The sequence below is a fragment of the Dasypus novemcinctus genome, chromosome 17 (genome assembly GCF_030445035.2).
Source record: "Dasypus novemcinctus isolate mDasNov1 chromosome 17, mDasNov1.1.hap2, whole genome shotgun sequence".
NCBI classification, from domain to species: Eukaryota; Metazoa; Chordata; class Mammalia; order Cingulata; family Dasypodidae; genus Dasypus; species Dasypus novemcinctus.
The window spans coordinates 50,129,815-50,147,340 of NC_080689.1; the positions used below are offsets into that span (position 1 = coordinate 50,129,815).

Below are 17,526 nucleotides of genomic sequence, written 5' to 3' on the forward strand. Positions count from 1 at the left end.
TTTAAACAGAATTCATTCCTTGCTCTTAACGATAATTCTGCAAAATAGCACACATTCGAATCAACTTTTCTTACTGTGTTTAGACTAATAAAAAACAGTAATAAAATAAATCTATTTGTATTTATATCTTCCTGAGGCTTAAAAATTATAATCCGTGTTTGCTGTATTTTTTAATTTTAGTTTTAATATATAGGTCAAATAGTGTTTCCAAAAAAAAACTATTGTAGCGAAATTTCACACTCTAGTCTCTTCGCCTAGTTATTTCAAATATTATTTACTATGAGTATTTTTTTACTTTATTTTAAAGGAGTTTGTCTTATACCATTTGCTTTTTTTAGTGGGAGTTATCTTGTTTCTCTGTTCTATAATCTTTTTTACAGCTACTCTTTACTGCTGTCAACAATAGCTTCAAATGACACAGTGGCAAGGGTAGAAGAGACATTTTCTGCAGTTACACTAGAAATAATAACTGGTTTTAGGAATCTTCAGAGCATAGTGGGTTATTTTAATCTCAGCAGCAATTAGAGTATTGATAAAAATTTTGCATCAGGAAGAGAGAATTATGCTGGCTTTTGAACATTTGGACCTTCCTTGTACACAGATTTTGAAATCTTCAGTTTGTAACATTAGCAGTTTTTGATCCTTTTTCTGACTTTCTTATATATACCGTTAGAAATATTTAGGGAGAGAAGTGGACTTGGCCCAGTGGATAGGGCGTCCGTCTACCACATGGGAGGTCCGTGGTTCAAACCCCGGGCCTCCTTGACCCATGTGGAGCTGGCTCACGCACAGTGCTGATGCGCGCAAGGAGTGCTGTGCCAAGTAGGGGTGTCCCCCGCATAGGGGAGCCCCATGAGCAAGGAGTACACCCCGTAAGGAGAGCTGCCCAGCGTGAAAGAAAGTGCAGCCTGCCCAGGAATGGCACCGCACACACAGAGAGCTGACACACAAGATGACGCAACAAAAAGAAGCACAGATTCCCGTGCCGCTGTCAACAATAGAAGGGGACAAAGAAGAACACACAGCAAATGGGCACAGAGAGCAGACAACGGGGGGGGGGGGGGTTAGGGAGGAAGGGGAGAGAAATAAATAAAAATAAATAAATCTTTTTTTAAAAAAAGAAATATTTAGGGAAAATGCCACACGACAAGTACTTTAGTCTTGGAAATCATGAATTTACAGTGTTACCAATCAAAAAATGAAAATTCACTCTTAGCTAGAAATGCTAACTCCTCTTCTTCTTTTTTTTTCTTTTTTTTCGTATGTGTTTGTTTCTGCATTTAAGGAAGACATAGTATAGCTTCCACAAGGAATTGTTCTTCAGAAAGTGAAAATTGTACTACTCGTAATGGTGGAGAAAAGACTGAAGAATCTGAAGGGTAGGAGGCTGGTTGTTTGCTAGATAAAATTAAATATTGATATCAACTTTAAATTATAAAATATATTTTTGGTAGTTATATACATAATTTATCATAATTCAGGAATTTTACATTACATAATTGCTGAATCAGTTGGAATCAACTTAGTTCATGTGTTGAGCTATAAACAATTGCTTGATACCTAACATATGGCTTATTCATGTTGCTATAAATTTGACTTTGTTTTCCATTTTAAAAAATTCATTTTCATATTTGTAAATTCTAGAAATAACATCTATTAATATAAAACTTTGAAAGTAAGTTTTAAAACCCCAAGATAATCTATGCTATTGGTTCTCCTACTTTATTCAAAAAACTGGATATTTATTTTAGAACTACTTGATAAACATATATACCATGTAACTATCATCCAAATCAAGATATCGGACATTTTCATTCATCATCCCTGAAAGTTTCTTTGTATACCTTTAATTTTGATGGATTTCTTTAACAGCTTTATTAAGATATAATTCACATGCCACAAAATCACCTCTTTACAGTCTATAGTTCAATGGTTTTTCGCATAGGATTTTTTTAACAAATCAATTTTATTGATACATATTAATAAAGCATAAATCCATCCAAAGTGTACAATCAGTGGTATTCAATGTAATCACATATTTGTGCATTCATTACATCAGTCATTCTTAGAGCACATTTGTTATTCCAATAATAATAATAATAAAAATCAAATCTCATTACCTCTCAATCGCTCTATGCTTCCCGTCGTACCTAGCTGCTATTCTTTTTCCTTCTCTCTAGTATATTTTTATTTATAATTTTTAAAAACAGTCTTATATGTGCAGTATCACCCAAATTCATATTTTACGTGAGGTTTTGCTACCTTATTCAGTCCCATGTTACAGTTTTTAGCTTTCCTTCTAGTAATATACATGACCTTAGACTTTCCCTTTCAACCACTGTCACAGCGATACAATAGCACTGCTATTTACAAACACCATGATATACTTTAACCATTTCTAGTCATTTCCAAAGATATACAACCAACCTTTTTACCAATTTTGCATAGTAATGGTCAACTTTCCATTCTCTACCCTCCTTCTGTTTCCTTGTGACCTGTATTCTAATTATTAACCTCATGAGTTTATGCAATATATTTAGTTCATAATAGTGCTATCATACAGTATTTGTCCTTTTATATCTGGCTTGCTTCACTCAACATAATGCCCTCCAGGTTCATCCATGTTGTTATATGCTTCACGACTTCATTTCTTCTTACTGCTGCATGATATTCCATTATGTATTTACACCATTATTTGTTCATTCATCAGTTGATGGAAACCTGGGTTGTTTCCAGCTTTTGGCAATCATGAATAATGTCGCCATGAATATCAGTGTGCAGATGTCTGTTCGCGTTTCTGTTCTCAGTTCATCTGGGCATATACCTAGTAAAGATATTTCTGAGTGACATGGCAGGTCTATATTCAACTTCTTAGGAAATGCCAAACAGTCCTCCATGGTGGCTGTGCCATTCTACATTCCCATCAACGGTGAATAAGCATTCCTCTCTCTCTACATCTTCTCCAACATTTATAGTTTTCTGACTTTTTAATAGCGATCAGTCTAATAGGTGTGAAATGATATCTCATTGTAGTTTTGATTTGCATTTCTCTAATCACTAGTGATGTTGAAAATTTTTTCGTGTGTTTCTTCACCATTTGTGTTCCTTCTTTGGACAATTGTCTTTTCAAGTCTTTTACCCATTTTTAATTGAGTAGTTTGTCCTTTTATTGTTGAGTTATATGATCTCTTTGTATATCTTGGATATTAAACCCCTATTGGATATGTGATTGCTAAATTTTTCTGCCGTTGAGTTGGCTGACTTTTTACCCTTTTGACACAGTCCTGTGAGGTGCAGAAGTGTTTAATTTTGAGGTGTTCCCATTTACCTATTTTTCCTTTTGTTTCTTGTGCTTTGGGTGTAAGGTTTAAGAAACTACTGCCTACCACAAGATCTTGAAGATGTTTTCCTACCTTTTCTTCTAGGAGTTTTATGGTTATTGCTTTTATATTTAGGTCCTTGATCCATTTGCAGTTAATTTTTACATAAGGTGTAAGATAGGGGTCTTCTTTCTTTCTTTTGGATATGGCACTCCAGCCTCCCAGCACTGTTTGTTGAATAGACTGTTCTGGCCCTGCTGGGAGAGCTTGACTACATTGTCAAAAATCACTCGACTGTAGATGTGAGGTCTATTTTCTGAGTTCTTGATTTGGTTCCATTGGCAATGTGTCTGTCTTTATGCCAGTACCATGCTGTTTTTACCACTGTAGCTAAGTAATACAATTTAAAGTCTGGAAGTGAGAGTCCTCCAACTTTGTTCTCCTTTTTAAGATCCTTTTGGCTATTTGGGACCCCTTACCCTTCCAAATAAACTTGATAATTGGTTTTTCTACTTTGCAAAAAAGGCTGTTCTGATATTTATTGGGGTTGTGTTGAATCTGTAAATCAGTTAGAGTAGAATTGACTTTTTTTTTTTTTTTTTTTGAGGTACCTGAGCTGGGATTGAACCCAGGACCTATGTGGGAAACTGGCTCTCAATCACTGAGCCACATTTGTTTTCCTGGGTTGGTTTTTTTTTTGATTGTTTGTTTGCTTGTTGTTTGCTTTTTGTTTTTAGGAGGCACTAGGGATCAAACCTGGGATTTCCCAGGTAGGAAGCAGGCACTCAACTGCTTGAGCCATGTTTGCTCCCATAGAATTGACACCTGGATTTAGTCTTCCAATCCATGAACAAGGAATGTCCTTCTGTTTAAGTCTTCAGTTTCTTTTAGTAATGTTTTGTAGTTTTCTGAATTCAGGTCCTTTTAGTCCCTGGTTAACTTTATTCCTAAATACTTAATTGTTTTAGTTGCTATTATAATTAGAATTTTTTTTTCCTGATTTCCTCCTTAGATTGCACATCAGTAGGGTATAGAAACATTGATTTCTGTGTATTAATATTGTATCCCACCTCTTTGCTAAACTTGTCTCTTAGTTCTGGTAGTTTTCTTGTGGATTTTTCAGAAGATTCTAGATACAGGATCATATCATCAGCAAATAGTGAAAGTTTTATTTCTTCCTTTCTTACTCGGGTGTCTTTTATTTCTTTATCTAGCCTGGTTGCTCTAGCTAGAACCTCTAGCGCAATACTGAATAACAGTGGTGACTGTGGGCATCCTTGTCTTGTTCCTGACAAGGAATTTTTCCTGCTTTCTGAAAGCAGGAAAGCTTTCAGTCTTTAGTCACTGAATACAATGCTAGCTATAGATTTTTCATATTTGCACTTTACCTTATTGAGAAAGCTTCCTTTTATTCCTATCTTTTGGAAATTTTTTTTTTTTCATCAAGAAAGGATAGGGAAATGGATGTGGCTCAAGCATTTGGACTCCTTTCTGCCATATGGGAGGCCCTGGGTTCAATTCTTGGGGACTCCTTGGCTCAAGCTGGCCTGTGCTGTGGAGAGCTGGCACAGCAAGATGATGCAACAAAGGGAGATGCAGAGAAGAGACAGTGAGAGACGCAGCAGACCAGGGAGAAGAGATGGCTCGAGCAACTGAGTGCCTCTCCCCTGCATCGTAGGTCCCAGTGCCTCCTAAAGAGAAAGATGAAAAGAAAAAGAACAAGCAGACACAGAAAAACACACAGTGAATGGACACAGAGAAAAGACAGCGAGTGCAAACAATAACAAGGGTGGGAGGAATAAAATATTTTTTTTAAAAAAGAAAGGTTGCTGTATTTTGTCAAATGCCATTTCTGTGTCAGTTGAAAGGATCATGTGATTTTTCTTTTTCAATTTATCAATGTGGTTTATTACACTAATTGATTTTCTTGTGTTGAATCACCCTTGAATACCTGGAATAAAACCCACCTGATTATGGTGTTTAATTCTTTTAATGTGCTTTTGGATTTGGTATGCAAGTATTTTCTTGAGGATTTCTGCATCTATATTCATTAGAGATATTGGTATGTAATTTTGTTTTTTCATGGTATCTTTATCTGGTTTTGGTATTGGGGGATATTAGCTTCATAGAATGAGTTTGGTAGCATTCTTTCCTATTCAGTGTTTTGGAAGAGCTTAAGGAAGATTGATATTAGATCATATTTGAATGATTGGTAAAATTCCCCTGTGAAGCCATTTGGGAGGTTTTTCATGACTGTTTCAGTGCCTTTGCTTGTGATTGGTTCATTGGAGTCATCTGTTTCTTCTAGGGTCAGTGTAGGTAGTCTGTGTGTTTCTAGGAATTTTTCCATCTCATCTATATTGTCTAGTTTTTTGGCAAACAGTTGTTCATAGTATCCTCTTATGATGTCTCCTTTTTCTGTGGCATCAGTGGTAATGTCTTCCGTCTCTTTTCTGATTTTATTTGCATCTTCTCTCTTTTTTTGTCAGTCTAGCTAAGGGTTTGTCAAAGAACCAACTTTTGTTTTTTTTTGTTTTCATTTATTTCTGCTCTGATCTTTACTATTTCCTTCTGCTTCCTTTGGGATTAGTTGGCTCTTCTTTTTCTAGTTCTTCCAGGTGTGCAGTTAATTTTAGCTCTTTCTTCTTTTTTACTGTAAGCGTTGAGGACTGTAAAACCCTCTCAGCACTGCCTTTGAGGTATCCCAAAGGTTTTGGTAGGTTGTGTTCTCATTTTCATTTGTCTCAAGATATTTGCTGAATCCTCTTGCAATTTCTTCTTTTGACCCACTGGTTATTTAAGAGAATGCTGTTTACTCTCCATATATTTCTGAATTTTCCCTTTTGTCATCCATTATTGATTTCCAGCTTCATTCTGTTATGATCAGAGAAAGTGTTTTTTTATAATTTCAATCTTTTTAAATTTATCAAGGCTTGTCTTGTGACCCAACATATGGTCTGTCTTGGAGAAGAATCCATGAGCTCTTGAAAAAGAAAGTATATCCTGCTGTTTTGGGGTACAGTGCTCCATAGATGTCTGTTAGGTCTAGGTCACTTATTATATCATTCCAGTTCTGTTTCTTTCTTTATCCTCTGTACAGATGTTCTTTCCAATACTGAGAGTGGTATATTAAAGACTCCAACTATTATTGTAGAGAGACATCTATTTCTCCCTTCAGTTTTGCCATTCTATCAGTCTGTGTCTTTTGGTTGGGAAGTTTAACCCATTAACATTCCATGTTATTACTGTAAAGGAATTACTTACTTTATCCATTTTGTCCATCAGTTCTCTGTTGTCTTATTCTACCATCTGTCTTCTTTTCCTTTAGTTTACCCTTCCTAATCATCTTCATTTCTAAACTCTTCTCCAAATAGCTCATCTTTGTTTTTTCCTTTCAGGCTGCAGCACTTCCTTTAGCATCTCTTGTAATTCTAGTCTTTTGGTAACATAATATCAGTTTTTATTTGTCTGTGAAGACTTCGAACTGACCCTCATTTTTGAAGGACAGTTTTGCTAGATAAAGAATTCTTGGTTGGCAGTTTTTTTTCTTTCAGTACCTTAAATACATCATATCACTGTCTTCTCTTCTCCATGGTTTCTCATGAGAGATCGGCACTTAATCTTGAGTTTCCCTTGTATGTGATGGTTCGCTTTTCTCTTGTTGCTTTCAGAATCCTCTCTTTATCTCTGATATTTGTCATTCTGAATAGTAGGTGTCTTTGGGTAGGTCTGTTTGGATTTATTCTGTTTGGGGTGCATTGTCCTTCTTGAATATTGATATTTATGTCTTTAATAAATGTTGGGAAGTTTTTGGTCATTATTTCCTCAGATATTTTTTCTGCCCCTTTTTCATTCTCTTCTCCTTCTGGGACACCAATAACGTGAATGTTTGTCTGTTTTGCATTGTCATTCAATTCCCTGAGACTCTGTTCCACTTTTCTTTCTTTTCTGTCTTTTCCAGTTCAGATATTCTGTCTTCAAAATCACTAATTCTGTCTTCAAGCAATTCAGATCTACCTCTAATGGTTTTTTAATTGTTGTTTGTTTGGGGTTTTTTGAGGTACCAAGGCTGGGAATTAAATCTAGGATCTCACATGGGGTAAGCTGGCATTCAACCACTGAGTCACATCAGCTTCCCTTAGCTGATTTTTTCATTTATTTTGTTTGTTGTTTGTTTTTGTTTCTTCAGGATGCACTGGGAACCGAACATGGGACCTTCTGTGTGGGAGGTGGGAGCTCAACAGCTTGAGCCACATATGCTTCTCTAATGTATTTTTAAATTTCATCCATCACGCCTTTCATTGCCATAAGTTCTGTTACTTTTCATTGCAGTCTTTCAAACTGTTTTTTATGCTTACCCAGTGTCTTCTTAATATCCCTTATTTCTTTAGTCATATTTTCTTTAAATTCTTTGAGGTGATTTAGGAGAGTTGTGTGATTATTACTGATTAATTGTCTTAAATCCTGTATCTCTCCAGGATATTTTGTTAGTTCCTCTGGCTGAACCATTTCTTTCTGTGTCCTAGTATGGCTTGCTATTTTTTGCTGATGTCTACACATTTAAATTGGTGAATTTACTCTGAAGGCCAATTTCTCTCTCTCGCCTATTATTATTCTTTTTCCACAGCTCTCCTTTGATATTTGGTTCAACTTATTCTAACTCTTTAAAACTGCTTGGCTTAAGTTATCAAAATATGGCCAGAGACTCACTAGCGAGGTGCAGATTTTCTCCCAGAGGTAAGGATGCAGAGATAACCAAGAACAGTTTTTGTCCATGCAATTTCCAGACCCTCCAGCAGATGGCGCTTGTCAGCACACCTTTCCAGGAAGATGTTTCAGTCTTGGCTTTCCTGTGTTCCAGAGCAGAGATTCAAAGCAGACTCCACTGGCCGAATTTACTGAGAAAAAGCCCTCCTGTCCCCGCAACTCCTTCTCCCTTTTCCCTTGAAACAGGTTACAGGGAGGAAGATGTCTCTTCCCCTCTCAGTCAGCTACAGTGAGCCAGGGGCTTTACTCAAGCTTAATATCTTGGGGGTGGGGGAGTGGACCCTTTCCAGGCCACTTTTGGGGCTTGGTATTCACGTTTGTTGTTTCCACTTCTTCATCTCTCTGTCCCTCACTCTCCTGGGAGTTGTATAGCACTGTCGCAGTCTGCTGACCCCAAGCCAGTCCCTCGGACAGCTTTTGGCACTTTGTTGTTTCTGTGAGCGCATTAAGTTCTGTCTGTTAGTCCGACACCATCTTCCTGTCCCCTTCTCTCACTGATTTATTTATTTATTTATTTTTAAATTATTTATTTTTTTCTCTCCCCTTCCCTCCATACCTCCCCCGCCCCCCCCCCACAGTTGTCTGCTCTCTGTGTCCTTTCACTGTGTGTTCTTCTGTGTCCACTTGTATTCTTGTCAGCTGCACTGGGAATCTGTGTCTCTTTTGGTTGCATCATCTTGCTGCATCAGTTCTCCATGTGTGCGGCACCACTCCTAGGCAGGCTGCACTTTTTTTTTTCCCACAGGGCGGCTCTCCTTAGGGGGTGCACTCCTTGTGCATGGGGCTTCCCTACATGGGGACACCCCTGCATGGCACGACACTCTTTGCACACATCAGCACTGCACGTGGTCCAGCTCATCACACGGGTCAGGAGGCCCTGGGTTTGAAACCTGGACATCTCATGTGGTAGGTGGATGCCCTATCAGTTGAGCCAAATCCGCTTCCCTCTTATTGGTTTTTAAATGATAGATTTCTTAGTGTGACACAAAAATTTGACAGATGGTTTTTTACTGGAATAAATTAATATCTCATGCTGTAGTCCAAACAGCCACAGAAACTTGTACGTTTTATTATGTCTATTACCTGTTTATATTTTACTATAATTTCTTTAGAAGAACAATTTGTTAACAGTTCTTTAAATTCCTTTGATTTGGACAGGGTATTGATTATAAACCTTTTTCTGATAGTCCAATTTTATTTCAAATGTAAATTTTTTATATTAGAATTTTATGAATTTCAATTAAGCACAGTAAGTTCATATTGTAAGACAGTATATCTCTTCCTGTTTATTCTTTTCTTTTTGTAATGACATGAAGGCAGACCTGGATCATACTGATGTATCTTTTTGAAGTGATATAATCTCAAAGGATGGTTAATTTAAGGGGTATATAATTTTTTTTTTTAAGATTTATTTTTATTTATTTCTCTCCTGTTCCCCCGTCCCCTCCCCAGTTGTCTGTTGTCTGTGTCCATTTGTATTCTTGTCAGCAGTACTGGGAACGTGTGTCTCTTTTTGTTGCATCATCTTGCTGTGTCAGCTCTCTGTGTGTGTGGTACCACTCCTGGCCAAGCTGAACTTTCTTTCGCTCTGGGTGGTTCTCCTTATGGGGTGCACTCCTTGCGCGTGGGGCTCCCCTATGCGGGGGACACCCCTGCGTGGCACGACACTGCTTGCATGCATCAGCACTGCACGTGGGCCAACTCCACATGGGACAAGGAGGCCCTGGGTTTGAATCATGGACCTCCCATGTGGTAGACAGACACTCTATCCATTGAGCCAAGTCCGCTTCCCATTGAAGTATTTTTTCTGACTTATCACTAAATGTGTTCTTTTACTTTTTGGATTTAAAAAAATATATTTTATAATACTTTCAAATTTATTTACAAAATTAATACAAACTCCATGCAGAAAACTCCAACATACCCATAATTTCTTCCCCCAGTACCCACATCCTCCAATTTTAACATTTTGTCACATTTCCCAAATCATTCTATCAACTGATTTCTGAACACTTGATTGTAGGTTGCATACATCATGCTCCTTGAACATTTAATACGGCCATGTACATTTCCCAAGGGCAAGGATATTCGCTTAAGAACAGTTATCAAGTTCAAGAAATTGAACATTTATATAAAAACTTGCAGTCTATATTCCAATTTTTTCATATGTCCCAGCAATGTCCTTTTGAGCCTTTTCTTCTCCCTTGCTAAATCTCATCCAGGATTATGTATTGCATTTAATTGTCATTGTCTTTTTATTTAATTGCTTTTTTTTTAAATTGTGGGAACATATATACAATATAAACTTTCCCATCTCACCCACTCCCAAGCATACCACTCATTGGGATTAATCACATTCACAATATTGTGGTACCCTCACCCCCTTCCATTACTAAAACTTTACCCTCTCCCCAAACAGAAACCATACACCAGTTATGCATTAGCTCCTCATTCCATCTGCTCTGTGCCCCTAGTAACCTGTATTTTGAGATCTATCTCTATGAACTTGCATATGCTCCAGTATTTTCTTTGTAGTTACCGTGGGCTTAAATTTAACATCTTAATTGCTTCTCGGCCTTTTGGCAAAGATCAAGTGTAGTATCTGTTCTTATTAGCTTAAATCTAACATCCTAAATCTATAGCAATCTTGGTTAGTTTGTTACCAGCTTAGCTTCAATAGTATATACAAACTATGTTCCCATACTCTTCTGTCTCCCTGCCTTTATGTAGTTCTTATCATATATTACATCTTTATATACAATGAGTCCCAAATCATGCATTTATCATTATACTTTATACATTTGCCTTTTAGATCTTGTAGAAAGTAAAAAGTGGAGTCACAAACCAAAAATGCAACAGTATTGGCATTTATATTTATCTATGCCATTACTCTCACCAGAGATCTTTATTTCTTCATGAGGCTTCAATCTATTGTCTATTCTCCTTTCTTGTCAACCTTCAGAACTCTCTTTAGTATCTCCTGTAGGGCCAGTCTAGTGATGATAAACTCCCTCAGCTTTTGTTTATCTGAGAGTGTCTTAATCTCTTCCTCATTTTTAGAATACAGTTTTGCTAGCTGTAGAACTCTTGATTGGCAAATTTTTTTTTTTCTTTTAGCAAAACATCATACCACAGCCTTCTTGCCTCCATTTCCTATGAAAAATCAGCACTTAACTTTACTGAAGCTCCCTTGTACATGACATGTTTCTCTCTTGTGGCTTTCAGAATTCTCTATCATTGATATTTGACAATTTGATTACTGTATGTCTCAGTGTGAGTGTATTTGGACCTATCCTTTTAGAGTTCGTTTCGTGTCTTTGATGAGTACATTCATGTCTTTGTTTACATTTGGCAAGTTTTCAGGCATTATTTATTTGAATATATTTTCTGCCTCTTTCTATTTTCTTCTCTTCCTGGGACTTCCACAATGTGTACACTTGATGGTGTCACACAGTTTTTTCAGGCTCTGTTCACTTTTCTTTGTTCTTTTCTTCTGCTTCTCAAACTGGATGATTTCAATTGTCTTATCTTTAAGTTCTCTAATTCTTTCTTCTGCTGACTCTGACTCTAACATGCTATTGAACCCCTCTGGGGAATTTTAAATTTCTGTTACTGACATCTTCAGCTTTTGATTCCTTTTCATAATCTCTCTATTGAAAGTCTCTCTGTTTATCTGTCTTTTTCCTGATTTTGTTTAGTTCTTTGTCCATATTTTCCTTTAGCTCTTTAAGCATATTTTAAAGTTTTTGTCTGGTATGTCTTGGGTCTGGTCCTCCTCATTGATGATTTCTAATGCTTTAATCTTCTCCTTTGCCTGGGCCATCACTTCCTATTTCTTTTTTTTTAAACCTGGACATCTTGATATTTAATGTGTTATCACTGTAATTTAGACTCTGAAACATCTGCTTCTTCATCTTGTATCCAGCTAGTACTATGACAGAACTTTCCTTGAATGCTAGGAGGTTTAAAAAAAATTGAAAGGAAAGGCAAAAAAGAAAACTCTTTCCCCAATCTTTGCAGATTGACCTATGCCAGCATTCTCCTTTAGAGCTTATCTGTACAATGAGTTTAGAGAATAGCTCCAGACCAAAGCATAGCGGCTTCCCTGATCCATTCTCCTTATCTTAGTCTTGTTCATTTGGCCCTAGGAATTCCCTCCTTAACACGGCTTCTAATGTCCCATCTTCCCTTGCAAACAGTTTCCTCTGATCCTGGGTACTATCCTGTGTGTCCTACAGGCAGCAATCCTTTGCCCAAGGCAGCACAGCTAGACCGATTTCCCATAGCATTCTGTAGGAGAACTATGTGAGCTGCTGTCTACACACAGGTCAAGTTAGGAGGAGGGAGTTCCTCAGGCCACCACCAGACAGATTGGGTCAGACATACCTGCTCACAGTGTGTGCACAAGGGTTACTTTGCATCCTTTAGAACTGGGACTACGGATTCACACTGGGAGTTCAGGCCATCTTCACTCTGAGCTGAGAAGGGATGAGGGAGGGACAGGTCAGTGTGCCAGGATATCCTTCTCCTTTTAAGTGCTTTTTTTTCTTGATTTGGCACTCTCACTGTTACTGTAGTCTTTTAACTGTTTTCTGGAACCTTGAGAAAGATGTACCTGTCAACTCTTGTGGGTTGTTCAAAGCTTTTGTGAAGGATGGAGCCCTTAAGCATCTCACTCTACCATGTTGATTGGGGTGGGGTCTACCAAATTTAAATGATTTTTTAAATATATGAATAAGCACAGTATAGTCTTAATAATCCATTTAACTCATTTACTAATTTATATTTAATGAATGCCTAGGAGCAGCCTAACTTGTTAAAAATAGCTAAGTAACCCACGCTAGTTTTTATGTATATTCTTTAATGAATAATTTTAGCTGTTTTTCCATTTTTTAACAATAAGAAAAATTAATATTTAATATTTTTTTCTTCTCACACCCATAATCATATAAGGAAGCTGTTTTATGTTTCTCATAAGAATTAGGATGCATTACTTAGTTTTTCTTTTTGAATTGGTATTATTTTTATAAACCTTGTAATTTATAACTTTAAAAATTGAATTTTAATCCATGTAAATTATTAGTCCTTTATAAAAAGATACTTTGTTTTATTCAATCAATAATGTACTAAAATTAGTCATTATATAAAATACCATTAGGTTAGCATGACACTTGAATAATTCACAAAATCCTATAAACTGATCAATGATCAAAACCTTCAAAAACTTCTCCTACTTCCAATGAATGTCAATATTCTTGACTCTTCTTCTAAAACTCTAATGATTTCATTTCTGTGTAACATTTTTTATGAAGGCCAAATATGGTGATCCATGTATGTGATGAAGCAAAAAACTTGAAAGAAGATTTTATTTGCCCACGAGATCTTTTGATATCAGAAATGAAGTACTTTGCTGAATATTTATCTATGGATGCCCAGCGCTGGGAAGAGGTGGACATTTCAGTTCATTGTGACGTTCACATCTTCAACTGGTTGATAAAATATGTTAAAAGGAACACTAAGGAGAATAAAGATTGTGAGATCCCCACTTTAGGTAAAAGACAATCTATTCCTTATTTTGTAGTGGAATTTGTGTGTCACCTCATAGTTGCTTCCAGCCAAAAGTGAAAATTATTCTGACATTAGTATTTATGCTCAAATTGGAGAAACAATAGCTCATCCTTTTCTAGTAAATTATAATGAATTATGGCAAATGCACAGGTCTCTAGATGAGGCATTCTCAAAATGTGGTACATGGACCCCAAGGGCCCTGGAGACCCTTTAAAAAGGGAGTCCACGAGGTCATAACAATTTTCATAATAATGCTAAGATATTGTCTTTTTCACTGGTTGACATGTACTCAGATAATGTGAAAGCAATGGAGCAATAGTATGACTCAAGGCAGGATATCAAACTGTACTAGAAGTCATTATATTCTTCAACACTGTGGACTTGGTTAAGAAGGAAAAAAAAAACCAGTTTCACTTAAGAATGTCTTTGATAAAACTGTAAAAATTACTAATTTTATTAAGTCATAACCCTTGAGTGTACATCTTTTTTAATAGTTTATGTGAGGAAATGGGAAATACGCTTCTGGTCTACACCAAGGTATGATAATTGTCCTGAGGCAAAACACTTGTGTGGTTGTTTGAGTTGTAAACTAAAATAGCTGCTTTTTTAAAAATAGAAAATCATTTTACTTGAAAGAACAACTGACAGGCAAACTGTGGTTATTTGGCAGACGTTTTCTTGAAAATGAACAAAGTGACGTGGAAAACAACTGATGATATTTGTTGCCAGTGATAAAATTCAAGCATTCAAGAGATAATTTGAATTTTGGAACACTCTATCTACTTCCTGAGCTTGATAGCTGCTTGACAGTTAAAGATTTTTCTGATAAGATTAAGGGTCAAATTATAGAATGTGATTTTTGTTTATTGTAGCATGAAATGTTTCAACATATTTGGAATATCTGCATAACTTGATAAACTAATATTTTCCAAATGACCAAGGCATGTTGTTAAAAAAATCTTATATAGGTCAAAGAGACATTCAAAGTTGAAGATAAACCAGTGGATTTTGATGTAACAGAGTAGGAGAAGTCCATTGGTACAGTATCAGATTTTATGTTTCTACTAACTTTTAAGAAACTACTTTTTGTAATATTTTAGTGAATTATAAAAGTAGGCTACCCACAAACTGACTTATTAAGAAGGCAGTTGGATTCTCAGACACTGTAGAGATTTGCAAAAAAATGTAAAACAGTGTTATTCTTCTCACTAAATGTTCTTTTTGCTTTGGAAAATATAGTTATTTTTTATAAGATTATGTTATTTGTTTATGTTAACATGTAATGGTTTGTTTTTTTAATGAATTAATAAATATTTTTAAATATTTAAATATTTCTGTTTTAACTGCTAAAATGGTACATGCTGGTAGCTATAAGCCAGGTAAGGAAAAGCTTTTTATGATTCTCAACTTACTAAATTTTAAGGGGGTCCCGAGACCAAATATTTGAGAATCAATGCTCTAGATGATAAGAAGAATTTACTAAGTAATCTTTCAGTGTGCATAGATCTGTATAGGAAATAACACTTGTGGTTTAATAAAAGTCTTTCCTTGCACTAGAATTGCTATTTACAGCAGTACCAACATATTTTTAAACTTTTATTAGTAAATAAATCTATACTGACTGTATAAAAATCTTCTGAGGAAGTTTGTAATTTATTATATTTTAGTGATTAGATTCATGGGTAAGTTTTCCAGTAGTCCTTAAATAAAAATTATAAGATTGCTGAATCAAATTTTAACCAGTCAGAATCCAGAGATTCCAGACCAGCTGGATATGAGTGTAGGAAATAAAAATCAAAACGTGAAGAGAGAAAAAATTATTTTTGTTTGATCCAACATATTTCTGTGTGTAGTAAAGGTAAAAGAAGTAGAGCAAAACTTGTTACTCTGTTACCTTTGACTTTAAATCAGTAACTACAAATGTAAAGTGTTACAAAAGTAATTTTTAAACTAACCAGGAAAACCTCCAAATGCTTAATTAAATTTCTTGTAATCCCAGATACTGGTTCATAACTTGGACAGGGTATATTATAGTTACCTGAGTTTTTGTTTTTTAACCAACTCTTTCCTCCCTTCACCTGTAATCTAGAATTTAAAAGTTGATAACTGCTCATCTAGAAATATTATTTAGAGACATATTGGGATTACTTATTTTAATAATTATCTGCTTGGTTCTTTATTTAGAAGAATTATCTTAGTACTGTAATGGTGAGAAATCACAGGTTTTTCTTCTTAAATATGCTGTGTGGGAGATAATTTAGGTTTTCTAAAAATGATAGTACCAGCTGGCATCCACCTTTTCCCTCTCTCTACACCTCTGCAGGATCATGTAATCTGCCTTTGGAAGTAGCCTCAGCACCTCTGCAGTAGTAAATGTTTTATTGCCTTTCAGAATCTTTTATAATTATTTGTTCTTAGTAAGCATGGACTCCTTTTGAAATAACATCTTTAATAACAAGTGCTTTCATTAATGATTTAAAATTTTTCTCAGTATTTTTTTATATGATGAATTATATTCTTTTATTTGATTTTCTTCTTTCCCTCCCTTAAGATGATGTTTTCATATGCCATATCTTTAGCTGGAGGCTTTTTGCTTGATATGAAACTAATTCCAGGACAAATTTTACTGCACATATCCTCTGTACCCTAAGTTTTAATGCTTCATTTTCTTTCTTTGATGTATCTAAGCCGTATGATAGAGTAAGATTATATTAAATTGTTCTGGTTAAAGTAACATCCTCTTTTAAAGTGAGAAGGAGCCTATTCTCAGGAGATATGTTACAAATCATAACAAAAAATTAAATTTTTTCTTCCCTTTTAGAGCCAGGAAATGTCATTTCGATTCTTATATCTTCAGAGTTCTTGAAGATGGATTCATTGGTAAGTCTTAATAAAAGATTCCAGTTATTTTATTCACCTATGCTTATTTAACAGGTATGCTTTGGTTTTTCCTTCACATGCCTGGAAAACTGTAAGATCTCTTACTAAAATAGTTGTTAATTCAAGAGTATGCTTCCATTAGAATAAACTGTTTGTTTGGAGGGGTTCTGTTGGGGAGGGGTTAGGCCTCCCGATGTCATTTGCACTTGATGTCTAGAAAGCACACAGCGTATCCCCAAGGAGGAGCCCACTGTTGTGTTAGATGAAGCACAAGAGAATTTACTTTATCCCAAATGGGATTTTACTCTAAAACCAAATTAAATGAAAATCAATTAGAAAATATTTGTAATTTCTTTAAGCATTTTTTGCTTATTTATATTTTTCATTTATAGTTCAGGGACTAAAGAACAAATACTCAACTATTAATATCATTTCATTAGTGTTTATCACATATGCTCACATCTATTGCTTAAGAGTAGCTGATGAAAAATAAGAGCATAATACAAACATAATTTCAAGCTCTAACATTAAATATATATGTATTTTTTTATTAGATTTATCATTCAAATTTTAAAAAATTTTGTTGTTCCTTTAAATAAATATTTGTTTTTAGTCCCTGGTAAAACTATAAAGGAGAGGCTATGCCTTTGTTATATTAAGAGATGTGTAGTTTGTTTATTTGATTGTTTGGGGTTTTTTATTAGTTCCGTGGATTTTTTCTACTCCTTATCCCTTTTTCTTTGTCAGCTGGTATTGTTTCAAAAAAGGATTACAGAAAAAAAAGCAAAGACTGAAAGAGTCCTTAACTTTTGTGTTTTGAAATCTAAGCCCAAAGGATCATTTTTATTTCATAAATAGCACATTTAGAAGAATGCACAGTTAGTCAGAGCTAATTTCTCAGTTTCCCCCTAAACCCACAGCCACCTCAAAAAGTCTCTCAAGTTGGAGAGAGGGGAAGAAAACCTTATACAACTGAGGAAACCCTGAATTG

General features: G+C 35.5%; 1 protein-coding gene and 1 pseudogene across 16 annotated transcripts in view; both read left to right on the top strand.

Annotated features, from left to right (window-relative positions):
* The window catches only part of SANBR (SANT and BTB domain regulator of CSR), a 93,725-nt gene that overhangs the window by 23,322 nt on the left and 52,877 nt on the right, over nucleotides 1–17,526 (top strand). For 10 of the 16 annotated variants that reach the window (XR_011646110.1, XM_058278616.2, XM_058278617.1 and 7 more), the window contains 3 exons: nucleotides 1,286–1,379; nucleotides 13,400–13,638; nucleotides 16,477–16,535. Coding sequence is in view for 15 of the 16 variants with exons in the window: in XM_058278616.2 (XP_058134599.1) it covers nucleotides 1,286–1,379; nucleotides 13,400–13,638; nucleotides 16,477–16,535 (392 nt within the window). In the remaining variant the exon portion in view is untranslated. The remainder of the gene's footprint in view (nucleotides 1–1,285; nucleotides 1,380–13,399; nucleotides 13,639–16,476; nucleotides 16,536–17,526) is intronic. The other 6 variants (XM_071208854.1, XM_071208853.1, XM_071208855.1 and 3 more) reach the window with 2 other exon arrangements.
* LOC111767061 (U2 spliceosomal RNA) lies at nucleotides 10,651–10,755 on the top strand (annotated as a pseudogene).